This window comes from Sphaeramia orbicularis, chromosome 11 (assembly GCF_902148855.1).
Source record: "Sphaeramia orbicularis chromosome 11, fSphaOr1.1, whole genome shotgun sequence".
Classification (NCBI taxonomy): Eukaryota; Metazoa; Chordata; class Actinopteri; order Kurtiformes; family Apogonidae; genus Sphaeramia; species Sphaeramia orbicularis.
Genome location: NC_043967.1, coordinates 46,049,771 through 46,074,540, shown reverse-complemented (window position 1 = coordinate 46,074,540; position 24,770 = coordinate 46,049,771). Strand labels below are relative to the sequence as shown.

The 24,770-nt window shown below is 35.8% G+C and overlaps 1 protein-coding gene across 1 annotated transcript in view; it reads right to left on the bottom strand.

Annotated features, from left to right (window-relative positions):
- The window catches only part of chrna11 (cholinergic receptor, nicotinic, alpha 11), a 39,996-nt gene extending 17,159 nt beyond the window's left edge, over positions 1-22,837 (bottom strand). Inside the window, exons 1-7 of the mRNA XM_030146511.1 lie at positions 22,599-22,837; positions 20,341-20,480; positions 18,856-18,900; positions 17,154-17,263; positions 13,989-14,068; positions 3,318-3,485; positions 3,012-3,206 (exon numbers count right to left, since the gene is read on the bottom strand). Of these exons, the coding sequence (XP_030002371.1) occupies positions 3,012-3,206; positions 3,318-3,485; positions 13,989-14,068; positions 17,154-17,263; positions 18,856-18,900; positions 20,341-20,480; positions 22,599-22,650 (790 nt within the window). The 5' untranslated portion in view covers positions 22,651-22,837. The remainder of the gene's footprint in view (positions 1-3,011; positions 3,207-3,317; positions 3,486-13,988; positions 14,069-17,153; positions 17,264-18,855; positions 18,901-20,340; positions 20,481-22,598) is intronic.
- Positions 22,838-24,770: the final 1,933 nt, after the last annotated feature.

The following is a 24,770-nucleotide window of genomic DNA, read 5'->3' as shown; positions in this document are numbered from 1 at the left end:
GAAATTAATGTGAATATAACTATGGTTTACTGCTACCTTTAAATGTGTCTCTGCATTATTAATCTGTTTTTGGATCCTTATCATTTGTTACATAAGCTTCAGTCTACTGTCACCCCTTGTTATTATTAGACTATTATTAAATTACAGGGTGGGGAAGCAAAATTTACAATGAACATTTAGTTGTTTTTTCTCAGCAGGCACTACGTCAACTGTTTTGAAACCAAACATATATTGATGTCATAATCATACCTAACACTATTATCCATACCTTTTCAGAAACTTCTGCCCATATGAGTAATCAGGAAAGCAAACGTCAAAGAGTGTGTGATTTGCTGAATGCACTCGTCACACCAAAGAAGATTTCAAAAATAGTTGGAGTGTCCATAAAGACTGTTTAGAATGTAAAGAAGAGAATGACTATGAGCAAAACTATTACGAGAAAGTCTGGAAGTGGAGGAAGCAACAAAAAAACGTACCAAAGCTTTTATTAAAGCTCTCAAATCCACAATCCTAAAGAATTCAACAAAATCTATGAGAAAAATGGCAACTGAGCTTGAGGTAGACAACAAGACCGTTAGAAATGCAGTTAAATATGATTTGAAGTTAAAATCTTACACAAGAACACCAAAACACTTGTCGACAACAGCTATGAAGGAAAAGAGATTGGAAAGGTGCAAGAAAATTATTACATGGTTCAAGAAAAAGTCCTCCATTGTAACGATCTTTTCAGATGAAAAGATCTTCACTGTCGATGCTGTTCTGAACCGCAGAAATGACAGATTTATCGCAAAATCTCCTTTGGTGTGACAAGTGCATTCAGCAAATCACACACTCTTTGACGTTTGCTTTCCTGATTACTCATATGGGGAAAAGTTTCTGAAAAGGTATGGATAATAGTGTTAGGTATGATTAGGACATCAATATATGTTTGGTTTCAAAACAGTTGATGTAGTGCCTGCTGAGAAAAAACAACTAAATGTTCATTGTAAATTTTGCTTCCCCACCCTGTATTACTTTAGTACATACATAAATGCCTCTTTTTTACATATATAAGTATATATTTTATACTTAACAAGTTATTATGAAGCACTAATGTAAAACTGACAAAATTTCTGTTCTGTCCCCAAAACATTACAGGACCGAAGTCAAAAAATAACCACAATTCAGTAAAATGGTTTCAGATTTAGTGAATGTAGTTTTCTGTACTTCTGTAGCAAGTTCTAATTTTAATTTAATAATCTGTATTAATGGTTCAAAATTATTTGAAATTCTATATTTCTTCTATATCAGGGGTGTCAAACTCAGATCCTCAATGGCCGGTATCCTGCATATTTTAGATGTTTCCCTCTTCCAACACACCTGATTCAAATGATAAGCCTATCATCCAACTCTGCAGAAGCCTGATAACGACCGTCAGGTATGCTGGAAGAGGGAAACATCTAAAATATGCAGGATACCGGCCCTTGAGGACCGGAGTTTGACACCTGTGTTCTATATGAAGGAACATGAAACATTATATTAAGCTTTTCTCAGGTGACAATATACTGTTTAGACTTTAAATGTGTGGTTGATTTATTAAGACAAGGCAATGATTCTGGCCATGTTGTTCATCTTTCTGCTTCAAAACTGCAGTTCATAAACCAGCAACACAGAAGGTTGGACCATTATTTATATACTGTTTAACTATTCCTTTATTGACTTTTCGTCTTAGAAACTATCATTATTATGTTGAAAAAAATTTGACAAATACGACAAAAATGAGAAGGCATTGGATTGAAATTGAGAGAGAATGAGAGAAAAGCCAAAAAAATGTTACGTAAATGAGTCCATCAACAGAAAAGAAGAGAAAATAAGACAAATCCAGAGACAAAAAACAGAGAAAACAAGTGGTACCAGGTACAACAAACCTCGCCCCTCACACGTATTGTAGCTTATTTTGGAATCGATCCAGCTGATGTCATCATGATGATGTCAGCATATTAAGTGTCTCTATTTATGTGCCAAGTTTGAAGTAAATTGAAACAAAATTGATGTGTTTATAGACACTTCAAATTTCGCCCATTATAAGTAAATGGGTGAAAAAAAAGAATTTAAAAAATTCATAAAAAATTTGAACTTCGACCTACATTTTCCAAAACGTAACCACATCTATTCTGGGTCACTGGCAATCTATAAACCCAATGTGGTATGAATTCAACAAACAGTTTTGCTGCTAAAGACATGTGAAATTTTGCCCATTATAAGTAAATGGGAAAAAAAAGATTGTAAAAATTCACTAAAAATTTGAACTTTGACCTACTGTTACCAAAATATAGTCAGATCTATTCTGGGTCACTGGCAATCTATAAACCCAATTTGGTATGAATTCAACCAGTATTTTTGCTGCTGCAGACATTTGAAATTCTGCCCATTATAGGTAAATGGGTAAAAAAAAAAGATTGCAAAAATTCATAAAAAATTTTAACTGTGACCTACTGTTCTCAAAATGTAATCAGATATATTCTGGGTCACTGGCAATCTATAAACCCAATTTGGTATGAATTCAACCAACTGTTTTGCTGCTAGAGTGTTAACAATCAAAGAAACAAACAAACAACCGAACCAAAACAATACCCCTTGCTTTCCCTTGGGTGGGCAGGGAAATAAGAGAAAAATGAGATGAAACAGAAAGAAAATGAGACATGAACAGAGACAAGCAAAAATTTGACAGAAATAAGACAAGACATGAGGAAGTTGAGTGAAAATGACAGAATATAAGACAAAACCAGGTGAAAAGAAGAAAAATATGAGGAAAAAAACAACACACAACCTCGCCCACTCAAATCACAGTAACTGAGCTCCTACAAACCTGAAAAAAAAAACAACAGAATTTCAACACTACAGTGACTCTGATCGGATCATGTATCGCCAGCTCAACCTAGATTTTCCAGCTGGTGTGCAGAACAAAACCTCTTCGATCTCGTGTGTGTTGTGTCTTTTGTCGCTTTCACTGCTTCTTTTGATCCACTCACCCAGCGAGATCTTCTCTCCGGAGTCAGCCGGTAACACAAAGATGAGCAGGGTCATGGAGGACAGCAGCACACAGGGGATGAGCAGGTTCAGAGCGTAGTACAGAGTCCGCCGCCTTATTGTCACAACAAATGTCACGTCCGGGTAGGGCTCCTTGCAGCAATCATAATAGACCTCATTCCTGGTGCCGGGGACTCCTGAAAGGAAGAGGACAGGGGTGAATTGACACAGACGGAGATAAATTACTCTTGGGGGGTCAGAGAAGAAAGGAAACACAGGATATGATAACCAGGTCTCATCCCACTCACCTATTAGGTCCCACTCTCCGTTGGGCATGTATCCGGAGATGTCTGCGTCGTTCATCTGCAGGTCCAGCAGCCAGCCATCGTACGTCCACGAACCAAACTTCAGCTCACACTGCTGGATGTCAAAAGGGAACCAGCGAACGTCCACATTGCATGTGCTCATGAAGATTCCTGAGAAAAAGGCACATTCCATGCACAGTCAGAACTATGATGAGCAAAATTACTCAAAATTCACAGACATTGTGGACTATCAAACAGCTCAAATAATGTACAAAGCAAAAAATAATCTGTTACCAACAAATATACAGAAATTATTCGGTATTCATGAGGGGGGGTTATAATTTAAGGTGGGAAATTAACTTTAACCCTTTCATGCATAGTGGTCACTACAGTGGACAGCTATTCTACAGCTGTTCTCTTGTATATTCATGGGTTTTGATGTTTTAGCTCCATATCAGCCAACACAGTGGACACTCATGCATCATCCCATACACTGACATTCATACCATTACTCTAACATTGCTTTTCATGAAAAAACCTGATCTGCGCTAACATGTTTGAGTGTAATTCAAATGCTTGTTATTGTTATTAGACTGTAATTAACAGGTTTTTTTTTTTGCATATTATCTCTATGAAGTGAGTAATGACTAGTATTATAGTATGTTAAAATGTGAGAAAACATCAGTTTAGCGGCGTTAAAAATGTTTTTATGTCATAGTTTTCACACAGTAAATCAGTATATACGTTTCTTCGCTTCAAAAATCATATACATGGTGTCCAGCTGAGTGGACATTTTTGCAACTCCATCAAAAATAGGTTCTCTTTTTTTTTTTTAATTCAATCGCTTTAGAGGAATAAAAACACTCAGGAAAAAAACACTGATTAAGGTTCTAATAATTCATGCATGAAAGGGTTAAAATTCACTTAATACGCGCATGTGTTTCAGTCAGCGGTGTGAGACTGTGGAACAGATTCAATTTCAAGTTAAAGGAATGTCTAAGCATGAAACTATTTAAAAGGAGGTAGAAAGACAATTTTTAAGAGGTACAGGGATGAGTGAGGTATTGGGTATCACTGGGAGTTCTAAGGATGGATAAGTATGTGTATATGTGTATATATACTGTATGTATTATATGTCTTATGTTTAAGCGTTTTGTTTATTTGTTTTCTTCTGTTTTGACATTCATATTTGAAATAAATACATCAATCAATCAATCAATCAATCAATGATAAACGTATCACCTCAGGACCCAGATTTCCAAAAATACATCATCAAAAAAAATACACCTTCATCATCATATACAGCATTGATGTCATTTTTATACAATATATCCTTTGTCATCTTGTTTTGCCCCAAAAATCAGTATTATTACGTTGTTTTTATATTACTTTCATCTTATTTTTATGAAATTCTTTGTGTTTCACATGCCTTGGGTTAACATTTACACAGTGGTGGAAAAAGGGTTTTGTTCAGCCCATGCATTTATTATATATTACAATAAGAATCACTCTTAAGTTATTGAATTCTGCTTAGTATTATTCCATTCTTCAAACCCACATGCTCCCCTCTGCACATATTCTCTTCCATGAAGGTCAAAACTGGATGTTTCACCAAGATAATGAAACACATCCAGGGCATGACATGTTGAAACTGCCAAGAATGTAGTTGTTAGTTTTTGTTATTGTTAACAATAAGGAAGAAAAAAATCATTTGCATTTGTTTGTGTCTGCCTGATGCCACTACACCTTCTGAGATGCACACACACAAAAAAACCTGCAAATATTTCATGATAATATTGAGACTGCACAATTTTAAGGGAGTCCGAATCATCACTTCTCTAACTGTTTAATCCTTGACATATTACAGGTACAGCATGAAGTTTCCTCTTTATATTCCTATTTCTACATATCAGTATCACCTTTGACCAGTTGTAATGGTTACATACCGAGTCCCAGTTACACTTTATCAAGAACAAATCACATTGTCACAATCATTTCATAAAATGGGTGACAGTCTATTTAACTCCTAACCCTAACACTTGGTGACCCCTTTAAAAAAGCTCTGCAACCAGGTCAATATATAATTGAGGGACTTTTTGAGTTAACTCTACAGGGTAACATAGTTGACAGGTATAGTTGACATTTTTGCTGTTTTCAGGCCTAAAATCAACATAACCATAACACCACATGGCATTTTTACAGAAAGATTCTTCTAAATATCATATATACAGTACAACTGAGTAAAACTGAAAGTTGAAAGTTATTTAGAAAGATATTGTAGTAACACTGTTGACATAAGAGTGCGATAAATACACACTTGACTCACACAGTACTTTATGTTAAATAACTAAGAAAGAGGAGAAAGAACATATCTTGTTTAGTCTTGCCAGTGTTTTCTTCAGGAGGAAATGACATCATGAGGAGCAGGTCATGTGATCTGGAATTAACATACTTCCTCGAGAGGTGTTTTTGTAATGGGTAGTTGAAAGTGATTTCTCGAACACAGATACAATTTGTTATTTTCCATAAAAAAATTTGATATATTGCCAAAAAAAGAAATATCTGTCATGATTATCTCAACTTAAAAAGAACACAATCAAAACAATTTTTGAATAAGCTCATTTTATTATTGTTTAGCTAATTAGAAGGTGGTTGTTATTGAATTCGGAGGGTTATTTAGTTGACATTTTAGCATATGTAGTCATTAATTAATTATTTATTAATAAGTGATTGTTTGTGAAGTGTAATTAAATAATTACGGAATTTTAAAATTCACAATCATAATGAACATAAAAAACAATTATGGTGTTTTTTTGTTTTTGTTTAATAAAGATGTATGCAAGATATATCCCATGGACTTCAAAAATCCCTAAATTATATATTGACCAAACCCTTTGTTCATCCTGACCCTAAATATGGGAAAAGGAGTAAAAACAATGGCAAAAAAACAGTGCTCATGGATTTACTTTGCTTGTTTATTTGATAAACATGTTGCTACCGTCAAATAGTATTTTCTCATAATACCCATTTCTCATTTTCAACATTTAATACATTTTCTGCGTTCTGCTATGAATGAAAATGTGGGTTGTGAGATTTGGAAACCATTGCACTCTCTTTCTGTTTACATATTATTTTACACAACACTCAAACTTTCTTGTGATGGGGTTGTAATTTGCATCCAGATTTTCTAGGCAGGTTAAAAAAACAGAACATTAAACAAGTGACAATGAAAAAAACATGAGGAGTGCTGCAGTGGGTAAGAATATGAGCATGTAAAAGGTCAAAAAAACAATATTAAATGACAAATTCATAATATTTGTATGGTTCGATGTTGCATTAAGATTCTTTTCACATCCATTCTCTTGTTATTTAGTGATTCAGTATTTTTTTTTTTGTATGATGAAGTTGTCTCTTTATATTTCTAGCTCTCTCTTTGTTGTTTGTTGGTGACCGATTGCATTTATATTACCCAGTTAAGTAGTTTCTAGTGACTGATTCAGCACATGATGTGTCTTAGTTTAATACAGAGCATCTAATGGTTTGCATTGACAATTTGGAATAAAATCCATTCAGGCTCATCCTTTTTTTTTTATGCATTTCAATTCATTTTTCCTCCTGACAGCCATTTATCAAGCTTGACAGTGATTGTTTTTTTTTTTCATTTTTATTTAATAATTATTTAGTATTTATTATACCAAAGGAAAATTAATCAGAACTTCACTTAAAATCTGCTTCTGCCTGATTATAAAGTCAGGCTTTCAAATTATGTTTTTAATGATAAATAAGAAAAGAATGAATTAGAAATGATTTATTTATTTTTAAAATGGGAAAGTTCGTATTGATGATAATGTACATGTAAATACGAGAGATTATAGCCACACAGATAACATAATACCAGAACTGAAGTAAGATGTACAAAAAGAAAAACAAGCAAAAACACACAGTGCACATACAACAGACAAAAACGTGGACCAAGGCAGCCACCAAGCAAAAATTGATTAAAGTTTGCTTATGAATTCTATTATAAATATCCCATTGTTGTTATTACAAATGATTATATTATAATCAAGAACCAGCCTGTTTTAGAAATATCTATAAAAAACACTGGCAACGCTATTGTCACTCAGTTTTCTCATATTCTCTTCTGCAAACAAATGCTAAGCCTCAGAAAAAACATGAACAGTGACACTGAAAAAGGAGATTGTGCACAGTCGCCTAATCAGATTACCACTTTTATTATGCAGAGGAAATGCAGCCAAACACATATGCAAAGGAGTGAACACAAAACCATAAAGACATATTCTCCAGTTGGTATCTGCCCCCCTCCCACACCAAAAAAAAAAAAGAACAATCAAGTGGATCTTCGAAGAGATCGCAGGCAAACTTCAGCCCTTAAACTAATTGCTGAAATAAACGAATCAAGACTGTTTAGACGTTCAGAAGCACACGGAGCCAAAATGCCAATGAAGCCGTACAGCTCTCAAAGACATTCATTATGAGGCTGCCAACATGCAAATCAGCCTTCGGAGTGGAATGAAAGCGGAGTTTGGAGAAGAGTAAGGAGGTTAGCAGGTTGGATATTGTTCACAAAGCAGAGGCTGATCGCAGAAATGACTCCAAACTAAGGAGAAGCAATAAATTCTGCTTTTATACACTTCCTCAACCTTGAAAACTTCTCACAATTGTTTGCCTTTGCTTCCTGAAGATTATGTTCCAAACCTTCATGAATACTGATTAACTAAACCAAGGTCTGTTTGCAATATTATTGTAATTAGTCCAGTGGTGTATTTGCAGATTATTCTGAAAGACAGGTAAAGAGAAAAGCCAAATACGTTGCTATGGATTTAATATATGGTGCATTTAATGTGACTGAAAAAATAGGACAAACTCAGACACAGATCCACGTTTAGTTCAGACACTGTTTCCCCAAAAAATGATTAAATCTCATATAAAAATAAAGATGTTCTGCCTTTGAATAGTCAACCTTTTCTTTTAAAATCATCAAACAATGTAACCAGCTGCCGGACAGTCTGAAGTTGTCTTTGGATCTGAATAGCTATTCACAACATTTAAAAAAACATATCCTCAATTCTCAACTGTGCCAACGTGAGTACATTTCCCAATTGGATGAATGAAGTATCTATCTATCTATCTATCTATCTATCTATCTATCTATCTATCTATCTATGAGATGCAATGACATGTTTTTCATATAAAGTAGTGTAATATGTTTTCACTCGTAAATATTTTTAATATATGTTTAATGGTTGATGAATTAGGACAAACTGACTTGACCTGTGTTTTAGGAATGAAGTATGATGAAACTGCATTTTTAGGAAACATGAAATTGAAATAAATACAAGTTTTTAACTATTTTAATTATGAGCTAAGGTTAGTTTTGTAGTGCATGTAACGTAAATGTTCTATATTGTGTGCACACATGCCTGGGGACAGCAGATGGAAAGTAGTTTGGGGCTAACTATGGTGCAAAGCATCTCTTCTCTTGGAGATTAATGTATCTATACATTGTCCCTGACAAATAAACAATAAACTAAACTAAACTATAATTCAAGCAACAAACTGTCTGTATACCGTCTATAGACTTTAAGCGTAAATGGATGACAATCATAACATTCTTAACAATCACAAGGATTCACAAACAATGAATGTTATGATTGTCAGATAAGAAAGAATAAATAAAAAAGGAGTGAATTTTTGGATTGAACAGACAACAGTTTCAGTCTGGTTCCACCATTTTCCATAAAAAGAACAAACAACTGCACGTAAAGACTGAGTTAATGAGAAAGAATTGGTTGAATTCAATTTACCATCCCCTGTGTTGTTGATTGTACGTGTTCTAGGTCTATGCAATTGCATCCAGAGGCATACTGGTCTGCGTCTCTTGATAACGCCCCTTGGTAAACAAAAATGAACTAAGAAGACCCAGACTGACTGTCACCGGAGAATTAGTCTTGCAACAACAGACATGGATTTAAAAAAAAAAGAAAAAAAAAGAGATTTTCTGATTAAAATCAATCTTCATTTTCAGGTCCCATTTGACACCTCTGCTCTGATGAAAATTATTGACACTTGCTGGTCATATTAAATAAAAATATTGCTGTTTTATAAAGTTCCAGGAAATAGGGGGGAGAAAAAAACAATCAGTGGAATGTAAAAATGCAGACCTTACATCTGCTGCTCTCACTTCTTGATCAAAGACAAAGGACTAAATATAAATTTAGATGAACCTGACCTTGTTTCATGCTGTTATGGAAAAGAGAAGCCACGTTTCCAACCTCACCGAGACACAAAGTAGAGCAGTAGGATCACATCCAGAATCTGATCAGTGAATGGTAATTACAGCTGTCAATCAAATCCTCCTGTGATTCTGAAAAAGCCTGTGACTGGATAAAATCAGGGGGTCTTAGAGTAGATTTTCTAAAACAGGCAGAGTAGTAGTAATAGCATAAGTATCCCATCCTTTCAGAAAACTTGAACGGTATGGAACTATGAATTGTTTCCCAATGACAATAAAAATTCTATCAATCACCGCACCTTTAAAGCAAACAATAGTATTTTTAACAGATTAGATTAGAGTGTTCCTTACCCAATTTACAGTGTTATTTCTCTGAGAAACTCTTCCATATACAACTCATTTATCGTTAGGGGTGTGTATTGGCAAGAATCTGGTGATACGACACCAATCACAATACTAGGATCACAATACAATATATCACGATATATCATGATACTGTTAAAAAGGCAATTTTTGGTTTGTTTCTTTTTTTAAAATGATTATTTCCTTGAATAATTGAATTACACCAGAAATATGCACAAAAACTAAACACATTTATTTGATCAGAACAGGATCTAATGCTATATCACAAAATGTTCCTGTGTTAAAACTTAAATTATGTTTTATAGACATTACAGTTTAAGATCCTGCTCAAATGTTCATATTCTATTAGTTCAGAACTAACATCAGAACATTATTTTTGTGCAATCCCAACAAAGGAACTAACATTATTTAATAAAAGAGTGTTAAATAATAATAAAATATAAACAAAAAACAAAAATGAACCACCACAATACCCGCATTTGAACAAATACCTAAAAATATGGATGCATTACTTTTAAATATTGATACAGTATTTTGAAATAAAATATCGCGATATATTGCAGAACCGATATTTTCTTACACCCCTATTTATCGTGAGAGTCGGCTATGCATAAATAGTTCTGATGTGGCTGTTGGCTGTGACGTGATTCCACAGCTATGGAATCACGCCTCCGTCCCAAAAAAGGGGAGGCTCTTCCTTCCTCCAACTCCGCCTTTCCCTCCTTTCAGCGTCCAACATGTCACCCATCATTCTACTCACGCATCCACACACCCAGCACCTCACTCCTGATTCCAGTCATTGGTACTTCTCATGACCTTCTGTTGTGTCCATGTCCATATTTAGCTCTTTAGTTGAAATATAAAGTACATTTGTTGGCCTGCAACCCACGTCTCCCTCTTATTTGATACAGCCTCCGGGCTAGGTCACTATCTAACTTAGGTACAAAGACTTCATGCTGTTAGCGTTAGGACAAAAATGGTTTCGAAGGAGGGTTGGAGCCATACTGAAGATGTAAAAAATATGGTCATAATATTTCAAGAAAAAAGCCATAATATTAAAAAGTTAAAATATTATTGTAATAATTTCCCCTTGTGGGACTAACAAAGGCCTATCTTATAAAATTATGATGTTTTGAGTAAAAAGTTATATTTTATTGGACATAAAATACAACAGAAAAAATACAATATTCCAAAAGACTGCATTTTCCATATTTATGAAATCTACACTAAGGTATAGATATAGATAAGCTTTATTACAGACTCATGGTCCACATTAAAAAGCAAACAGATAAATACAAACACAATTTAAAAAAAACAAAAAACTCTACACTTTCAAGAGGCAGTCATACCAGTGTTTCCAGAACAGAGATGTGTAACGTACTACACTCTATGCAAGATTAGTCAGCAATAAAATTACAGTATTTTCTGAATAATTCAGGTGACACATATCAAACGTCAGATTTTTCAACACAGGGCGCAATGAATTTACATGATTAGACTTAAACAATTCACTGGCATTAGTCTATCTGGGCTTTTTTAATAAGAGTTATAAATGCCCAACATTTTTCATTTTAATGCAAGTAACTCTGATATTTATCCTTGTTTATGAGTTATTCTCAAGAACATTTTTTTTTTGTTGCAAAAATGGAATATCTTTTTGAAAGATTTGCAACTTTTTTTCTGAAATGTTATGACTTTCTTGTAATAGTAACTTTTTTAATAGGTGAGGCTATAATCCTCCTTCATTTGAGGGAAATGGATAAAACAGAGGAAGACACAATTACCTTTGTGTCATTTAATTTCATTACCATTTTGTCATATCATTTTATTCCCCTTGACTTATAAACACATATTATGGCTGCTGTTAAATACTGAACCAAGGATCCTGTGAATCAAATTTGAAGGATATCATTAATGATACCCCGCACTAATAAATAAACTTTATCTACTTGATATAAATCCTCTTTTTAAGCACATCCTGACCTCTGGAATTCAGCTAATAACAACAGGCTCTACCTTTTATTTAATGAAGATGATGCATGTTTAATCACTCCTGTTACAGACTCCTAAGAGCGTAAACCCTAATTTATACTCAATAACTACAACAAAGTCTGTTTGCATTCATAGTCCGCTGCTCCATGGTCACCCAAACACTATATTTTTTAACAACACGTCTCTCCAAGGTTGCTTCACGAACCTTGTAGATACCTGGATTTATCTGTGACTCAGAGTCGTGGCGCATCTCGCGCAATAACACCCTATCATTCTGAAACTGCCCCCGAAAACGTGCATTACAAGACCAAAAGATGGGATTACCCTGCTACTAATGTCACTCCATCCACACTTCTGCAAAAACCTGTTACATGTTATCTCTGCAATACTATTAAGGACAAACATACCAGCATAAAACCTTTATCTCTGCCGCGACAGTATGAGAAGAGTTGGGCAAATTATGGTATGCCGGAGACATCTGGGAGCGTTTGCCTTTGAATTATTTACCCAGTGTCAACCTCCTGCTCTCTGCCTGTCACCCACAAACCTGTTGCCCATTATTTACCTACAATAACCAGCTTGAGCGGACCACAGGAGTTGCAACAAGCTTGTATGAGACACCACACTGATTTATATCTAAAAAAAAAAAAAAACCTTTTTTCTTTTTATTCACTGCTTCATTTTCCCCATTTACTCTGTCCCTCCTCCTCTTTTTCCCATCATATAACATGGCTAAACCTGACCCCCACTCCCTTGTTCATTGAATCAAACCACAGCACCGGCTTTTTTCCCCCGTCTTACTAACTGGCTCTTGTCCAAATCACAGCATTAAGGATCTGTATTTACATTCGGCAGCATCCTATTAATAAACATGGCTACTTAATAGAATTGATAGGGTGGCTTTCTTAGCTTCCAATCCTTGACTTTATTTCATAAGGCCATTTGAGCTCAGCCTCTCTAACACCAGGGATTGTACTCTTAGGCTGCTGTAATACGGAATATAAAGAAATGACAGCGAAAATACAAAGTAAAGACCTGTGGAAAACCCCAGGCGGGCTGTTATTTTCACAGGCTTGCACTGGTCTCGCATTTGAGTTAAGATGGGAAATGAAGGAAACAAGCATCTGCTATTTATAGGTGATACTCACAGCACTGGGAACGTGTAACCAGTGAGTAACCAGCAAGGCTGTTTTACACTAATAAAATATTAATGTCTAGTGTACAAACACTGGAGACATGCAGAGATTGCAAAACGAGATGCTGCCTTGGCACCACAGGGAGACAAGGAAGTGATGGGATGATAGGAAAGGACACAAACGAAAAGTAAGTGAGTCCACAAATAAACACGCTGCTTGAGTAGAGTTTCCAGAGGCCTATATTGTATGTGAGTATTCATTTGTCTGATATTTTCATACTGCCAGCAACATTTTCACACAAATCTGTACTTTTAAACTCCTTATCTTTTATAAACAGGCTTATTACTTTAGCTTTAATGCATTTAGAAGGAAATATCTCGACTATTATTATGCTTCCCAAACATCAAGGCGGATTTTAATGTGAATGAATGTGAAAATGAAGCAATAGAGAAAAAGCTTTTGCGTATTCATTGGCACATTTATCACCCAACAAACAAAATAAGATGAAAACGGTGTAAAAAACACAAGACAAACAAAGAAGAAAGGGAGACTAGACTGAAACAGCTTCATGATGTGGAAATTCTGTGGAAAACTGATTTGCACATGATCAATATTTTTGTGTAGAACTCAAATTTTATTTGAAGCTGGAGGAGTTCAATAGTCTTCATAGTATACCAATATGATGTAATATTTATTTACGTTTCCACAAAAACAGCCAGTAGAAATGTCAGATGACTACTTTTTTACTCCTGTACTTGAGTATACGTTAGAGCCTGCACCTTTTCACTTTTGAGTAACGAAGTTGAATTGGCTCATCTACTTCTACCACAGTCTTCTTTTATGGACCTGAACTTCTATTTGTATTTGAGTAAAGTCTGCGTGTCCTTTTGCTACCTTTCATGAAAGACAGGAAGGACAGAGACTCACCTGGAGGCAGGTACTTTGCATAGCCGCTGGAGTTCACCAGAACATTGGTTTTAAAGGTGGAGTCAAAGTCATCATCTGCACTGAGGAAGGAGAGGGGAGAAAGGTGCAACTTAAGACACTACATACTGAATAAAAAATGCATGTGAGAGGAGAAACAAACAAACACTAATGAACACAAATGCACATTTAGGTCAAATTGTGCAATAAAAAATAACCCTACTGTAGAGATTAACACTGAATCGACATTGCATTTATGCATTTCTATTCATCAGGACATGGACCACCAACCCATAACTTTTGTCGTACGACTTTGACAGAGGATCCTATTGAGTTAAAGCCACACTCATCCATATGTACACCCATGCAGATCATGTACATCAAAAACAGGTGTTCATGGGTTAATTTTGTCTGTGTCCATGACCATGGTGCTAATGAAAATCTGGAGTTGGACCCTGAGTACCTGCAGTTCCAGTTCACTGCTCCTAATGTGCTAAGTGCTAAGGCTAATTGCTAATACTAATACTAGGTGATGAGCGTAATATGTTAAATACAATGCAGAGATCAAATTTGCCCCTGTGATAATGAAGTGACATAACCTTAAACCTTTATCAGTTGTTCCAGAATTGTCACTGTCACTACGTATGTAATGTACGTCATCATGTTCCAATGCAGGTTGCCAAGGAAGCTAGCAGGAAATCCTTAGAAACATTACAGAAAATCTTTAAGGAGGCTCTACATTGATAAATCGACCACAGACTGCAGTCTAAACCCCTATATTCAAAACCCTTCTATTAAAATCTTACACTAGCTTTTATTTCAGGAGGATTCTGTTGGGTTTCTGTAAATTGGCTTAGAGTCTGGTTTTGACCAACTCCATATGTAAAGTGTCATGAGATAACTTTTGTTATGATTTGGCGCTGTATAAAGAAAATTTGATTTTGATTTGATTTGATTTCAGCAACTTTCCACATCCAACATTGTTGCTTTGTTCATAACTACAGTGGTGTTAAAGGTGTGTCATGGAAGTTTTCTAGCACTCTGGACACAATTTGAAGCAAAAACACAAAAGTCACTGCATTGGGGTTAAAGCAAGTATATTGTTACACATGTAAGAATATTTGAGACAAAAGACCACACTCGTCCAAAGTCTTGCTTTCTGCTGTCTAACTCAACAGCGAAGTTACAGAGCTTAGAAACATTCAGTCTTTTCCACGTTAGGTCATCTTGTAAGTGGTTACTCCCCAACTCCACCCATGTACACATTTGACCTTAGACAGTAAAAGGGACACTTGGACAGTGAGGTATTCCTTTTACTCAATCAATCAATCAATCAATCAAATTTTATTCATTTAGCGCCAAATCATAACAAAAGTTATCTCATGATACTTTACATATCGAGTTGGTCGAAACCAGACTCTAAGCCAATTTACAGAAACCCAACAGAATCCTCCAGGAGCAAACACCTGTGACTGGTGACAGTGATGAGGAAAAACTTCCTTTTAACAGGCAGAAACCTCGAGCAGACCCAGGCTCCTGGAGGATGGAATGCCTTGACCAGTTGGGGTTAGAGAGGGTTTCAAGAGGGTAGATGGAAAAGCCCTGACATGTCAGTTTGAACAAGCTTGACATGTTGACATGTTACACAGCAGCTGGTCATATGTGATGTCATGTTAAAAATGAGATCACTGGAGATTGCAACATTCCACTTTCTTCGTCAGATGGCATCGCAATATTAACAATGCATCGCTTCGACAATCAATTATGGAGTACTAGTCCTGCAGTGAAAATGCAGTCTTCTCACACCAAAACTGAGTCATGTTGGGTAGATTTGTGCTGTGTTGAGCTGATGTCATCAGTGTAAAAGCGGTGATAGTCAGCGGCTCAGACTGTCACAAATTCAGACCCAGCGAGTTCAAGAGTTGCGCTGAACTGTATATCAGTCAAACAGACTTAAAGGTCATGCTCGTGTGCTTACATCGGGTTTGTGCTGGAGCTGGACGTCTGCTGACATTAGCTGACTACATTTCTAGAGCAGAGGGGGCTAGTGTTGTGTACTGTTGCAGAAGCAGATGAGCAGAATAAAGGTTAGACAGCAAGCCTTATGATATTTGAGGAAAGTCTGGGCCAAAACCTCGACCGTGAAACAAGGTTATAATAGTTTTGGATTTTTCATTATAGTTCAGTTTTAGTTAGTTTTGACTTTTTTTTCTCTAATTCAGTTAGTTTTAATTAGTTTATAGAGCAGGTTTGCTAGTTTTTATTCATTTCCGTTTTTTTGTAAATGCTTAGTTATAGTTTAGTTCTAGTATTAGTTTTATTTTTTTTCATAACTTTTCTCTTCCTCGCCGTCATATTCACATAAATCCCAGACAGGACTCTGCTGCTTTCTATCAACTTTAGTCTCCATGTTTCCAGGCAGAGTGGGGACCAGAAGACGACTCTGAACGACAAGTGACAACCAGTGACGGACCATCATTTTTATCTGTTTCAGTTAGTTTTAAAAGCACACAATACAGTTTCAGTTATCGTTTTTTTCTTTTTAATTATACTTTTTATTTATTTCAGTTAACGAAAATGATTTTTCAATTCTAGTTTTCGTCATTTTGTTAGTTTTTGTTAACGATAATAACCTTGCTGTGAAATCAGTGGATTGTGGTTGTTATCATGAATGTATGCAACAAAGACTGTCGAGAGCCTGGTAGTGCCGTTAACTAATATGAACAAACTGATTCCCAGGAAAAACTCCACTATGTAGGTGCACAGGTAAGTCTTATACGACACACCTTTAAAACTCATTTAAGTCAGTGTTCCCCTTCGATATTCATGGAAATTTAAAATATCAATAATTATAACCACGGTTTGCAGTGTTTGACCAAGCAACAGCACTTAATGGGTTTTCCACAACACATTCCTGCGGTGTGTGTTGTTTGTTACGGACAAATGGTGCGTTATCAGAAGTCGTTTCATTAATTCTGAAGCTAGATCCAGGAAAAAACCTTGACGTTCCGGATATTCTCTCAGTTAATTTAAGAACCGGGTTTTATTAAGATTGATGTATGTGTTGGTGAGTTATTCCTCCCTGACACAGACAGACTTCAGCGAGCAGGCAATGATGTGTGTGTGTGAGTAAGGTAAGATGAGTGTGTTTAGGCGGTTGTGTTTTACCTGTTGTAGAGCAGGATGTCTGGTGTCCACACTTGGTCTGTGGTGAAGCGGAGGTTTTTCACCCCTGGATGTTCGCTCTGATTCCACTGGAGGTAATGGTCGAACCAGCTCTTAAACACAGATCCAGATCCACGTTTAGTTCAGACACAGTTTCAGGAAAAAAATGATTAAATCTCATGTAATTCAAGCAATAAACTGTCCATATGTTGTTTATAGACTTTAACCGTGAATAGATGTTAATGCTACAAAAAAATGTCTCCTAAGTATATATATATATTTCCTATTTCTTGTACATATCTCTTATCGGTAGTATAGAGTAAGCTTTTGTATATTCTCTCTGTATATTTTGTTCATTTCAGGAGTTCTAACATTACTTTAGTAGCACATGTGTATTAATATTTTATTCTGAAGCCCTTGCACAGTTCACTTTTCTTAACACTGTGATATTTGTATTTTATCTTATTTTTCTTACACAGTCCCTTTTGCACTAAGTGTTTTGCTGCTAAACTGAACTGAGCAGCTAAACTGATTTTCATTGTTCCTGTGACAGTGACAATAAAGATCTATTCTATTCTATTCTATTCTATTCTATTCTATTCTATTCTAAGTAACCAGCACTGCCGTCACTAATATGTAGTCCAGTGCCTATGGCAAATGTTTCTGTCTGGTTAAACAAATCAAGTACCGTACTTATCTCTGTGCACATGCATTGTATAAATTGTCTTGGTTAATTCTGCAGATGTTTTTAGCTCAATAGTTCTTACTCTTGCACTTCTTTTCATGTCTGGTATGCTATTGTACGATTAGGCTATTTATTTATTTGTTCTTTTTATTTTTTCTTCTCTCTTCTTCTCCCTTCTTTTATATCTTATTCTTATTCTAGGAAATGTTATTGTACTTTTAGAATGTAAGCCCCTTGTATGTATTTGGCTGTAACCGTTCAGCCTGAGCATACTTTCCTATGTCTGTCATTGTTCAACGGTTTTCTTCCAGTATATTAGTACTTCGTAATGCTGGCTTCCTTATGTTGGTCGTTTGTCCAGGACAACAGACGGAAACTAGATTCTTTGCTAAATCTGGTGCATGCATCTTGTTCTTTGCTACTAATGCCTGTAACTAAATAAATAAATACTAATCATAATATTTATAACAGTGAATCTTATGATTGTCAGATGAGAAAAAATAAATAAAAAAAATCTTTGGAATCTTTGGACATTCTCAGTCTGATTCCAATGTTTCACAATAAAATGGTTAAATCTCTATGTTTAAGTACTCTTTTTATTGTATTGTTTATCAGGTTTTATATTTTGTAATTATTTGGTCTTAAAAATATGCAAATCTAAATCTAAAGGTGTATACAAACATGTTTAATGCTAACATCAATGTGCCCTGGTATATGTAAGTGTCTTTGTTCCTCTATCTTGTATGCACATTAATAAAAATATGAAAAAAAAAAAGATTAAATCTCATATAATTCAAGTAATAGACTGTCCATATACTGTATCTATAGACTTGAAGTGTGAATGGATGAGACTATCTGGAAAATTACCAGGATGTCCAACATAGGATTCACAGGTCAACTTAATTTACATTTTAAAGACCATGTAAATTACCTCATTAAAAAAAATGCGAGTCACCTAATCTCAAGAAGGCAGCGAATTCATTATCACTAGAGGCATTCAGAGGCTCTTGGGGTCCTTACCATTTGCAGCCACATGTTAGAGGTCAACACCTGATTCTTCTCATCCTGCGAAACATTTAAGACACGTTAAGCACATTTATTTTGTTGGAAATGGTTTACCCTTGGAGATTAAAGATTACTTGGAGATTTGAATAATACTTTGCATCCTTATTAAAAAAGGTTACAGAAACATTTTTAGCATGTTTATCTTAATAAATATTACAGCTTCAGGCATAAACACACAGATGGCTTAGGGCGAAATCTAATTATGATATAAATTTTACTTTTCAAGGCTATTTTCCACATTAATTAACAAACCAAAATAGAAAAAAAATGAAGCAATCAATCAAACTTTACGTATGAAGCACCTTTTGTACCAATTCTTTTCACTTGCATTGAAGATAGTTTACAAGCTAATGATATAAAAGTACGATAAATAAAATAAATTTCCATCTCTATACCACAGTGGCCTTTTCATATAGTTTAATTATGTTTAACAAACTGCTTTAAATGTTTAATTAAGAACCAGATAAACCATTTAAATAACCTACAGAAGCATTTCTCTTGGGCAAAGTCTGACAGTGAATGAAATTTTACTTGTAAAGCCCTGAATTGTAGAATTCTGAGTAGCAGATTGTACCTCATATCACCAAAAACCTTTCACTGTGAGGAAGAGGAGACTTGGCTGAATGCGTTTTATAAAGTTCATGTAGGTTTTAGTGAAACTGAGGTAAAAACTTCAGTATAAAGCAGTGACTTTTTCTGGGTTTGAATAGAAATGTCTGATTTATTATTGGATTTAATGGAGCAGTCGGATGGAGTTCCAGTCACTTCAAGGCTTATAGTTCGGATTCTGTAAGTCACATGATTTTGGGAGTCATGTTGTATGACTCAGGACAAATGCAGCTACATTTGTGATAAATATGGTGCATTGGTTGGAAACTGTCTCAGATTAACAGTAGCTTTAAAAAAATATATTCTCAGGCCCTGTCTGAACATTCTGTGCAAAATCAAGAAAAAACATGCAACTTAAACAGTGATTTCATAAAAATCACACTAGATATCAAGCTACTGTTTCAGGACAATAAAGTCTTAAGTCTTGTCACTATTTTAAAGTTCCAACCATGTTTCTATATTAAAGCATGTCGAAATAATGTGGCTCTAAAATAGATCGGTTTGATCATTTTTGCTATATCTTGGCATTGGAAATGAATGGGATCAATTTTTAACGTTTTTTTTTTTTAATGTTTCAAAGCGTTAATAAAAGCGATTCTTAATTGTTTTGCACATTTTATTGCATGATTTGTGAACATGAACATGAATAAAAGCCTTGAATATTAACGCTTCTGTTTGCACACTGAAGCCACATAAGTGCTGGAAATATTTAGACAAATGAACATAACTCAATCAACTGCTGAGATAATTTAACAAAAAAACATGACACATGCTCATAATTTAAGGTTAATGATCACTTAAACTTTAAAGGACAATGAGCGTGACACCTACCACATCCATGATCTGTATTAAACTTAGGGAAAAGACGACTGTGAGGGGGTGGGAGTCGTTGCCCACCGGCCGCTCCATCCTGTTGTAATCCTTTAAGAGGTTCTTCAGCAGGTTCCTCTGATGTGGACCCTGCAATGAAACTAACAAGGCACAAACACAAGCAGAGAATTTAGCCTCAAAACCAAAATAGCACACTGCACTTTAAAGTTTATTCACCTCTGAGGCCCTTTAGTGAGACCACAGATCTGTAAATGGTGCGACCTGAAGATGAAAATGACAAATAAACTTAAAGAAAAATTAAGAATCAAATGGAGCTGGAGGGAGAAAAGTTATGAGGGGAAATACATGGTGCTGATCATATCACAAAATGCATCCCTGCGGAACCTCCTTATCTAAAAATACATCTGAAAAATGATGAAGAAAGTGGAAAAAGTAAAGAAATGGAGGAGTAGGATGGATGGAGATTTATGATGAAATTAGCAGAAATAAAAACTGATCTGTATGGTTAAAGCGATGCGAGTACAAAAATAAAGGAGACATCCAGCTGAATATTGAGAATTAAATATCAACAATAATGCTGAAAAGACTGAAACAAATTAACAAGTAGAAAATCAGTGGGGGCGGGCATAACGTTACATAAACAGAATGTAATTAAACATAGTGGGAACCTTATCAGGACATAATTGGCACTAATGGCTGTATAATTAGGTTACAGAGAAATGCTCAGAATAAATATGTTTATGGATTCCAAAACAAACTGAATAAATGGGAGGTAAAGAAGCCTTGCAGAATCATTTAACATGTAAAAATATTATGCCGCTCTATCTTCTTCTATTTTTCTTCATAACATCAATGAGCTACACCCAAACGCAATTAGATTTTTGAATTAAAATGCTAAAAACAGGAGGTAAGACACAAAATATACAGGGTTTTTCTCTTATTTTCTATGTTCTGGACTTCAGATTTTCACTCCGTCTTAAATCATTTCTGGGGAAAAGCCCAGTTGAATAGGTTCTCCCAAAAAAACAATACCTTGACATATAAAGATCGTCTCAGGGAAATATCAGGATTTTAGAGGCTCAGGTGTTGCAAACATGACAGGTTTTAATCCCAACTGGACCTATAGCAGCGGCAGAATTCTTTATACATTGATATAATAGAGCACATGTCATGAAAAGTAACCTGAATTTTTCCTTATATTTAGCATCTCAAAATCCACTCTTATTCAGAACCCAAAACAGCGACAAAAACTAAGCAAAAAAAGAAATAATAGAAAAAGCAAAGAATGGATGGACTATTAATAATGTGACTCCCCAACAGTGTTGTTGTTACTGTTGTTCATAAATGTTAAAAATATCAATAAATATTAAAAAAAAAAAAAAAAATCCACTTTATCCAATCTGCAGCAACATGCAGCTTCAAACTTTTGCTTTTTCCAGCTTTTTCTGCCTCATGCTGTCTTGCATTTGCTGAACTTTCTGATGTAAAGCCAAATCTTAAATCTTCAAAACAAACAAACTGAATGGAGCATTTCATTGCCTGTAGGGAAAGTTCACCGGCTTGCCTCTCAGCTCTGTCATCCACTGTCAGCCTTTACATTCTGCTTCCTGAAGCCCGTCACGGATGCAGCAACACGTCCACAACACAGCGGGAAGACAAGATGGAAGAGCGGATCTATAACATGCAATCCAACTGATCTGTGACCTGTTTTATGGGGACCAGATACCCTGAAATGCACATATATGTGAAAAAGGGGGAAAAAATAAAAATAAATAAATAAATAAAAAGGCTTAAGGGATGTGAGAAAAAAAGCAATATCACTGTTATCGCTGCTGCCTCTGGTTATTTTATACACTGTTACTGTCATCAGCATGGATGTGGAGCCTAGATGTCAGTCTGCCTGGCGTCTCAGAGGAAAATATTTCATGCAGAGGCACTTCAACTCAAATAAAAAAAACAAAACACAAAACCAGGCAAGCAAACAGGTGAGTCACATTCTCACTTTCCTTCTTCTGGAGTCTTTTTTTTGTACTTTTAATAATAATTCTGTAGCACACTTCACAGCTGCAGCATCAAAACTGCCAACACAGATTCCTGAATGTCAGTGAAATCCTACTTTGACAGCAAATTTCTGTTGCTGCGATTTGATTCTTGAAAAACAAAATTAAAAAAATACAGATATAGGAAGAGAGAGAGAGAGAGAGAAAGAGAGAGAGAGAGAGAGAGACAGAGAGAGAGAGAGAGGCGAGCCGGCTCACCGTGGATCAAAGCGGAGAATCCAGAGAGGAGCAGAGTCACCGAGTGCCACATCCTGGTGGTGAGGAGCAGAGAAGGAGAAGCTCTGGATGTTGGAGGAAGAGGAGGAGGAAGAGGAAGAGGGGTGAGGGAGTCCAGAGAGGAGAGGCGAGGAGAGGAAAGGGAGGACAGTCTCAGGAAGCCGCTGGAAATCCCCCGGTCTGCATCCAGTCGGCATCAGAGGAGAGTAAATGTGCCGGGAGAGAAGGGAGCGCAGGAGGAAGAGGAGGAGGAGGAGGAGGAGGTGAAGGAGATGGTGGCTGTGAGCTCTCTCTCTCTCTCTCTCTCTCTCTCTCTCTCTCTCTCTCTCTCTCTCTCTCTCTCCCTATCTCTGTGGAGGTGGGACTAAAATGGTGAGCCTAAGAGAGAAAATGTCAGTGATGGGGGTAAATTGAAGTTCGAGCAAGATATGAAAAAAGCGAGCGGGTTTAATTGCTCTGTCAACATGAGTTTACTTTCCGTGGCACAACACAAACAGATGATACACATAATTCGTGACATTCAAAGCTCATTTGGAGAAAGGGTGGAAAAATGCTGTGCAAAAATTCAGCAATAATCAGCACAGAAACTCTACAAAAGTCAGCTTCTCACACGGGTCAGGAGAAGGAGGAACACCTGGACCCAAAAAAGGCATGTTGAATTTTCACCTCTTTGTGCATTTTCATTAAAAAACACACTGATCGTAACAAATGTCAAGTGTGGTAATCAGACTAAATCATAATATTATACTAACATGTTGCATTTCTCACATTAATAATCAAACAGTGACAGTGATATTTCATACATAATAACATGATGTCAAAAATTAGAGGAATAAAAATATCCCCAAAAGAGGAAAAAGTGTCAGAGAATTTAACAACTAAGATTAAATAAAACAAACAAAACCGTACCTTAAAGAGTCTTGAGTGTCTACCTGTGTCATGTGTTTTGATAAAGATATACCCAGCCTGGCCAAAACAAGACAGCTCCCACCTGGAATTAACTAAGCACACAGATAAGACTTTTCCATTGGATAATTACTGCAGTGAGTAATATGTTTCAGGTGCAACAAGTTCTTTAACCCTTTTAACTGATCCAGTGAGTAACTTCTCATTTCTTAACCCTTAAAGACCTGAACATCCACCGGCAACCAAAAGCATCTACTGATATAAAATGTTTAATAACTGTTGATCCACTAATCTTATAAATGCATGTAAATAATTCAGGTAAAATGCAGTTTGTTGTTTTTTCATGGTCATCAGATATGATCCATTTGGACGTTCAGAGGCTCTGTAGTGAACATGGAAACACTGTCATCTTCTGCAACATTGATTCAACAGTAAAATCCATGTAGTTTGAGAAATGATAGTGGTTGTAGATGCTTGTTTTTATGTTTGGTTAATGATATATTTTGCTGAAAAAGTCACTTTTTTTTCAGTGTTCTCTCTTTTGATACAACAAGCTTTGAATGTACTCTGAACTTTTCTGAACAGCTACTTGATCAGTAAATTAAATACAGTAAAATATGTAATTTGCAATGAAAAATGCAAAATGCAGAGGATAAAAAAATTTGATAAATCACTTAGGAATGGTTAAATGTAGGGATAAATTCATTTGGAAAACACCACGAGAGAGAGAGTATTTCAATTGAACAGGGTCATGTGGTCTGATGAGTCCAGATTGACCCTGTTCCAGTGTGACGGTGCATCATGGTGAGAAGAGAGGTGAATGAAGTGATTACCCATCATGCCTAGTGCCTACAGTATGAGCCTGTGGGGGCAGTGTTCTGATCTGGGGTTGCCTCATTTCAACAACGATATGTGTCCAAATAAACGTGTGATAATGCTTAAGGTTATTGAAATGATGCCATAATCATCAATTCAACAGAAAAGTGAAAGCCAGTCCCACAAGATATTAGAGTGCAGGACTTTTTCTGGCCAGACAGTGTATTTGATATCATGTTATTGGAAGTAGCGAAGTATATTTCATCATCATTTTTTCACACACTGAGGGGGACCATAAGGGGGAGAAAAATGATGACGATTCTAAGGGACAATGGCTGACAGGGGCCCTACAATTAGTAGAACATTACTAATTTTTTTTATTTTTTTATTTTTTTACAAAAATTATCTACTCACCACGTTTTCTTCACAGGG